Source organism: Hordeum vulgare, chromosome 5H (assembly GCF_904849725.1).
Source record: "Hordeum vulgare subsp. vulgare chromosome 5H, MorexV3_pseudomolecules_assembly, whole genome shotgun sequence".
Taxonomy (NCBI): Eukaryota; Viridiplantae; Streptophyta; class Magnoliopsida; order Poales; family Poaceae; genus Hordeum; species Hordeum vulgare.
In genome coordinates this window covers 488,999,429-489,007,296 of record NC_058522.1, presented here as the reverse complement: position 1 = coordinate 489,007,296, position 7,868 = coordinate 488,999,429, and the positions used below count along the sequence as shown (strand labels likewise).

The following is a 7,868-nucleotide window of genomic DNA, read 5'->3' as shown; positions in this document are numbered from 1 at the left end:
GTAGATATGCATGCAAGCATCACGCTTACCCAGAGAGAGCCAGTCCAGTCCGTCGTCATGGCTGTCTCTACCGCCGGACCGGCCGGCCGTCCACCAGGACCAGACCATGGTCCACGGGCATGTAGCAGCAGCAAAGGCGCATCACGCCGCAGACCCGCACCGTGACGGCCTCAACTGTTGACACGCGGGAGTTGAGTTCAACTGTGGTCTATGCAGATCCCATGAACGTCACGTTGCTGGCTGTTTTCGCTTACCTTGGCATACTAATCTTTTTGATCAAATGGTAATTTCTGCTCCATGAAATGCACTTCACATTTAATCTGCATTAGAATATGTGCAATTTTTGTAGTAGTGAAATGTACCGAAGCAAGACTCGTAAAAAGAGAGCCCATCCATGAAATGCAACCACACTTGAGATGAATTCACCCAACTAATGATGATAGTTAACACTTAACAAATTCTTAGAAAAAGTTGGCACTTAACACGATAACATCTCTCATTCTCTAATTAGTGTACTCGTAAAAATACACTCACGCAACATTTAAAAATTGCACTCCCCGTGGTATGCATGCATCTTGTAAGGAATATACAAAATCATAGCATCTCACTTCTTGCACACGACCGAAAACGGTGACCAAGGCAGGACGGCCCCATAGCCCCGAAACCGGTGACCAAGGCGGGGTGTGGGTGCTTTGCTACCGCTTAGAACATTTACATCCGTAACTTGTAAATTCAGCTTCTTAAATGTTCGCAAATATGTTTGGACATATAGGTAACATTGATCGTTCATGTCTTAGATAATGCATTTAATAAAGGAAAGATTGCCTTTTATCGGCCGATCGCGTGTGCCCGTTCGTTGGTTCCATGACCGGCCGATCTTGCGTTGATCATACGGTCAACAGCGTCCTTGCATCCATCGAAGCCGCTTGCATTTTCCTGTAACTCATCTGTTGTTTCAGGACATACATTCCTCATACTGGGTAACAATAGGGGTGTTTTGGGGATCGTCTAGCTAGGAGGGCGAGCGGCTGAATTTGATTTTTTTTCTTTAACATTTAGTCCTGAAAAAAACAAACCAGTTGCAGAAACAACGAACGTGTTGCAGAAACAATTTCTGAAACAACAACCACGTTGCATAAATCATTCCTGAAACAACGGTCGCGTTACCTAATTTTTTTTTCTAACCCATGTTGCACAAATTATGACATCTTTTGACTCATGTTGCAAGATTACGACATGTTATAAAAATTACGACATCTTCTTACCCTTGCAAAAATTACGTCATGTTTCAATAATTACGACATCTTCTTACCCATATTGCAAAAACGGTTGCAAAAATTACGACATCTCGTTTGTTGTTTGAGTTAGATCGAACGGATGCGGACGACTGCACGCGGAGATTCAACGGTTATATTGGTGGCGGATGTTTAATAGACATCTATCGGTAGACGGGTAGCGCTCCCCATTTTATAGTGGAATATTTTAAATTAGAAATTTCAAATCCATATTATTGCATCCAACGAAAACATAATAAACGGAGCTCGTCCGACTCCGTCATGTCCGTGTATGGCGGTCGGCTCCGCCCTCACAGTGTCGGTCCAGTCACCGGCGAGGTAGAGTAGGACACGAGACACGAGCCGGCTCACGGGAGTCGAACTCCCACCGCATTCCATGCCCTACCCTTCCTTGTCGGAGCCCATGACCCAGACAATGTCGGTGTTCATCAGGTCGATGACATATCCTTCATGAAAGGAGATGATGTCGACCGCAATGCGATTACGACGCCCGCACCCGTGCATTATATGGCGCATCGGAAAGTGTGTGTGATAGCCTGGCTTATTAGGGATGATAGACTACTCATATCAATAAGGAATTCCTTCCTTTTCGGGAGCCCATTCGAACAGAACTCTCAGGTTAAGCGTGCTCGGCTTGGAGTAGTTCTAGGATGGGTGACCGACCGGGAAGTTCATCCCGAGTGCACATGAGTGAGGACAAAGTGCGCAGAAAAGACTAGTATTGACATGTGGGGCCAGTCTAGATCCCGCCAGGAGTAACGACCGTCGGCCGGTGTCTTCGGGGCGTTACAGTGTGACTTTGCCTCTCCAACGTCCACTGCCGCTAGGGCCTCTGCCACCTCACGTGCCCGCTGCCTCGCACGACGGACACACCGTGCCATGTTAGCATCCGAGGACGCCCAAGGTGCTCCTGAGTGCTCCAACGGAGGGGTTGCGCGTCTGCCATGGCGTTCAGATGCCACACGAACCGCACCGCCTCACCCGAGAGCGGCGGAGCAAAAGCCGGACAACCATCTCCGCCTCAGGTCGCGTCGTATGAGCTCGTGGTCGATGGATATGAGGGTGAAGGAGTCGGATTCGATGTTCACCATGTCGGAGAATGCAGGATATCGTCGGAGGTTAGTTTGGGTGGCGGATGGGAGTGGAGTATAGTGGCTAGGGTTTGATCCGGTGAGCGGAGGGGAATGAATATATATGGAATCAATGCAGGCCAGCGCGGGCCAGTGCGAGCTAGTCGGTCGTGTGTGGGCGCGTCCGGACTACCCCATATTCGTCCCATATTTGGGCTGGATATAAAGGTGCCGTTCAGTCTGAACATTTGACAAAGTATTGACATGTGGGGCCAGTCTAGATCCCGCCAGGAGTAACGACCGTCGGCCGGTGTCTTCGGGGCGTTACAGTGTGACTTTGCCTCTCCAACGTCCACTGCCGCTAGGGCCTCTGCCACCTCACGTGCCCGCTGCCTCGCACGACGGACACACCGTGCCATGTTAGCATCCGAGGACGCCCAAGGTGCTCCTGAGTGCTCCAACGGAGGGGTTGCGCGTCTGCCATGACGTTCAGATGCCACACGAACCGCACCGCCTCACCCGAGAGCGGCGGAGCAAAAGCCGGACAACCATCTCCGCCTCAGGTCGCGTCGTATGAGCTCGTGGTCGATGGATATGAGGGTGAAGGAGTCGGATTCGATGTTCACCATGTCGGAGAATGCAGGATATCGTCGGAGGTTAGTTTGGGTGGCGGATGGGAGTGGAGTATAGTGGCTAGGGTTTGATCCGGTGAGCGGAGGGGAATGAATATATATGGAATCAATGCAGGCCAGCGCGGGCCAGTGCGAGCTAGTCGGTCGTGTGTGGGCGCGTCCGGACTACCCCATATTCGTCCCATATTTGGGCTGGATATAAAGATGCCGTTCAGTCTGAACATTTGACAAAGTATTGACATGTGGGGCCAGTCTAGATCCCGCCAGGAGTAACGACCGTCGGCCGGTGTCTTCGGGGCGTTACAGTGTGACTTTGCCTCTCCAACGTCCACTGCCGCTAGGGCCTCTGCCACCTCACGTGCCCGCTGCCTCGCACGACGGACACACCGTGCCATGTTAGCATCCGAGGACGCCCAAGGTGCTCCTGAGTGCTCCAACGGAGGGGTTGCGCGTCTGCCATGACGTTCAGATGCCACACGAACCGCACCGCCTCACCCGAGAGCGGCGGAGCAAAAGCCGGACAACCATCTCCGCCTCAGGTCGCGTCGTATGAGCTCGTGGTCGATGGATATGAGGGTGAAGGAGTCGGATTCGATGTTCACCATGTCGGAGAATGCAGGATATCGTCGGAGGTTAGTTTGGGTGGCGGATGGGAGTGGAGTATAGTGGCTAGGGTTTGATCCGGTGAGCGGAGGGGAATGAATATATATGGAATCAATGCAGGCCAGCGCGGGCCAGTGCGAGCTAGTCGGTCGTGTGTGGGCGCGTCCGGACTACCCCATATTCGTCCCATATTTGGGCTGGATATAAAGATGCCGTTCAGTCTGAACATTTGAGGCCCGTTTGAGAGGTCCGGTTTGATCGATTTTAAGTGACGGGTCAGTGACTTAGCGGCCTGTCCGGACATTCAAAATCGATTCGAAGGGTTGAGATGTAGATGCCCTTAGCTCGATTGGGCCTCGCGACGATCACTAACAACGACAAGCATGCTCTTATCATTTATAAATATGGACGTATATTGCATGGTACTCCCTCCGTCCAGGTGTGTAGCGCGACTTTTAGAAAGCTCGGCGATTTAGGCGGGGAAGGATTGGACGAGAGCGCGCGCAGTTTTTGCTAAAAAGGTGAAACAGTTTTGGAAATAAATCATGTCATTAGTGCTGCCGTTTCAGCTAAACCTGCATGCATTGGCTCTTTCCTTCTTTCACGAACCATGCATCCTGGTGGGAACTGAAGAAAGGAGAGGAGGTGGGTCGTAGTACTCCGATGGGCATTCAATTGAGTACGAGGTTGTTGAGATAAATAAGGACATTATATTGAATTACGCCTAACACTTTTGAAATTCTTAAATTCTTAAAGTCGCCCTCTGCGTTTGGACAGAGGGAGTAGTAAAATTCATGATAGAATACGTTGACACACGAGCCACGCAAAAAGGGGTACAGTGTCTTTTTTTTTTAGCTCGGTTGTTGATGTATTTCTCAATGAAATGTCAAATACAACTTCGTAGAAGAGAAAAAAAAACATGCGCACTGGACGAATTTAACGGAGGACGAGGGGGGCTAGGCCCCCTAACAAATTGATTTTTCAACTACAATAATAATTGTTGCAGATAAAAATTCATTTTACATGAACTCCGTCTTCTTCATGAACAAACCTGCTCTTTATTCATTCATGCTGGCTCCGTCGGTGGACAGCCCCGAGCGCTAAAAGGCAGTTCTTCGGTCTGTTCCTTGCTAAAGAAGTCTGAAACAACGTAGTTGCCGAAACCCTGCAACTTCCGCTAGGTGTACTCGTTTCCATCGTTTGGAGTTGAAAACATCCAACGTTTACGATAGGTGCACTCATTTGAATACCCTATTACAACAGAATCCGAGATTCGGAGCCACACTTGTGGACGCCAGAGCTCTACTACTACTCTGTAAAAAATATACACGGAGCTTCCAGCAGAAGCCATCTTGTCGTCAAATCGTGTTCCCACGCCTCGGCAGCAGGGCGTGGCAGCTTCGCGACGCCCGTTGGAAATTTTCCCTGTAATCACCCGGCGATGATGATGCCCCGCCGAAACACCACCACACGTACGGGCGCGACAAGGGGCCGCGCGGGTCAGCGGCGAACCCGGCGACGACAATTGCAGACGCAGCGAGCGTAGAAAAAGAACCGGCGCCCGATGCGCCCGCAGTAAAAGCCCGCGCGCCGCACGAGGGACCGCGTCCGTCCGGACACGCACCGTCGACGCCCCGCCCGCTGCAGGCCTACACACCTACTCCTACTACAGCGCTCCTGCCCCGCCCGCTCACAAGGTCCGGCCTTCCATACTGCCCCTCCCCCCTCTCTCTCTCTTGTTGGCTCTTTGTCAAACCTCTCCGGTCCCGAACCCGACGCGCCGTTGCTCACTCCAACGCCGCGCGCGCACCGGAGCGCGCGCCCGGCTCGCTCTGACCGGCGTGGTTTGTGCCGCGCTGCTCCTCCGGTTCGCGGTATAAATAGCTGCACGCGTCGCGTGTCCAGCCAGCCAGCTAGCTGGCCATTGGAGGAGGTTCCGTTCCAGTTCTCAACTTCGTCCCACGCCGACCCCCAGCTTGCTTGCTCCTCTCCTTCCTCTCTACTAGCTCGTTCTGTCTGCCCTGCCCTGCCCTGCCCTGCACCGTGGTGAAGCAGATGGAGGTAAGGCATCCATGCTAGTGCCAAGTTCATGGAGGACCGGTGTGGTGTGGTGTTGAGTGTTGACCTTTGTGGTCCGTCTGTTTTTGGTGTTGCAGAAGGCGAGGAGGCCTCAGGTGCCGGCGTTCGGGGAGTGGAACTACTACTACCACTACGACGAGCCGGAGGCGGCCGCGTGGTACGCCGTGCCGGAGCCGCAGGCATGCAGCGACGTCTGGTTCAAGTACCCGCCGCCCCCGCGCAAGCCCGCGCCCAAGAAGAAGCAGGCGAGGAGGCGGCGGCCGGCGGACTGCGACAGCGTGTCCCGGGAGCGTCAGAGCCCGAGGAGGCCGTCCATGGACGCCGCCGCCGCCGCGGCCAAAGGCGGCGCGTCCAGGCGGGTGGTGCGGCCCGTCGACGCGGACCTGTACCAGGTGCCGCCGCCGGAGTTCACACCCAACCGGCGGCCAACGAAGGTACGTACGCACTGTACGTACGCCCCATGAAAAGAACGAATGTGTAATTACTGCTGGAATTGGTTTCATGATTGTTGGAGCTGACTGATCCTGGTTTGAATGCGGCTTGTGCAGCAGAGGAGGAGCCTGTGGATGATGGGGTGCCTGGGCTGCGTCGCCTGAGCCTCTCCGGCGCTGACGGGATGCTGCATGTTTATACCGGAGTCCGGAGTAGTAGCAGTAGCAGGAGTAGTGTTTACGTTTTCACTTTCTCTCGTTGTTGAGCTCTCTCTCCCTCTCTATCCGATGTTCGTGCTGCTCTCTTGGCTTGTGGCAAGATGTTTATTACTACCAGTAATCTTTCCGTGTTCGAGTTTCTGCTCTTTTTTCTGCGTGATGATGTGCGTAAACCAGCATCTCGAGCTTATATTCTCTCTGTGCAATGTGGACTGAATGCAACACCTCGATCTGTCGTAGTACCACGATCACTCTTCGTCTCTTTTGATCAAGTTTTTTACATAGCGTGCAAACGAGAGGAGGCGGCCGGACAGACAGGACGCGGCGACTTTTGGCCCGGGCTTGGCCCTATGCATGCCATGCCATGCCATGCCATCCCGGGGTCGTGTGCTACGACAGTCTATCTACTGTATCTACGATAGGCAATGGGGTGGGGGTTGATGAATCATGACCGGCCGTGCATGCAGCAATAGCATGCGGGGCCGCCGAGCCTGACGAGGTCTGGTACCGGCATTGATACGTGGTGCAGTTGGATGTTTGCGAGGCCGGCCGGTTCACGCGTGCCTACTGTTTTCAGCTCACCCTACCCATGCTGCATGCCGCTGCGCAGCGCAGAGCAGAGAGGCGCTGCGGCGTGCCTGTGTTTTTTTGGGTCGGCGTGGATGATCTGAGCGAGGTCAAACCGTCAAACACGGAAAGCGCATGGCTGGCGAGGTCGTTCCTGGCTGCGTGCGATTCTTTCTTCAAGGGGTTCACATCTCAGCAAGGTCAGGTCGGGCCGGATAGTTTGAGCGAGGTGGTCAAACCGCCAAAGACGAAAAGCGCCTAGGTGCACAGTGCATACTGCGGCAAGGCCAGGCCCGAGCGACGAGCCATATGCATGCATGCATGCATGCATTTTTCCGTCAACGGAGTTGGCCAAATCTTTCCGTAGATCAGAGGAACGTTTAATAATAATTGTATTTATTTCGCGGGGAATGTTATTGCCATCCGGGTTTCACGCATGTCTTATCGGACAAGCCTTGTGAGTTCTGATGAGAGAGGACGCTGCCCACGCTTGAATGCTGCTTCCAACTGCGCTACTTGTGAACGATCCGCGTTCTGTTCATCGCCTCAGTCTTCAGTAACGATACGATCGACGTGACCTTTCATGCTGATGCTATCACCAGTCCGCCCTGTAACCTTGCAGTTTGTGTCGACCTGTGTTTGCATGTTTTATAACTTCTCTATTTCTGCCTGGACTCCAGTATTCATGAGACGAAAGGAATGGGTCGATTTGCACCAGGAGTCCATTTTTCCTGCTGGCGTTCAGTCACGAGCACTTTAGAGCAGCGTCCTCGCACCGGCCCCTTGGCTAAACCTAGCCGTCGCCTAAAAAAAAGACTAAGAGGATGCTTGGATCGAAGAGATTAAAATTAATCTTAATTAAAACTAGTCTTTTTAAGAGGTAAAAGTTCCAAGCATTCCTGACTAAAGAGAGGCTAAAACTAGTCTTGAGGCTGAAATATTTTAGTTAATGATACCCCTACTAAAATGTGT

At 52.7% G+C, this 7,868-nt stretch overlaps 1 protein-coding gene across 2 annotated transcripts; it reads left to right on the top strand.

Moving 5' to 3' along the window:
* Positions 1-5,546: 5,546 nt before the first annotated feature.
* Positions 5,547-6,465, top strand: LOC123396119. 2 transcript variants are annotated; one of them, XM_045091166.1, is made up of 3 exons: positions 5,547-5,661; positions 5,757-6,113; positions 6,231-6,465. In XM_045091166.1, exons 1-3 carry the CDS (start codon positions 5,656-5,658, stop codon positions 6,273-6,275), a joined length of 408 nt encoding a protein of 135 aa, XP_044947101.1. In that variant the 5' UTR covers positions 5,547-5,655; the 3' UTR covers positions 6,276-6,465. The 2 variants fall into 2 exon arrangements, with proteins under 2 accessions (XP_044947101.1, XP_044947100.1); XM_045091165.1 differs by having other exon boundaries at positions 6,228-6,465.
* The last annotated feature ends 1,403 nt before the right edge of the window (positions 6,466-7,868 follow it).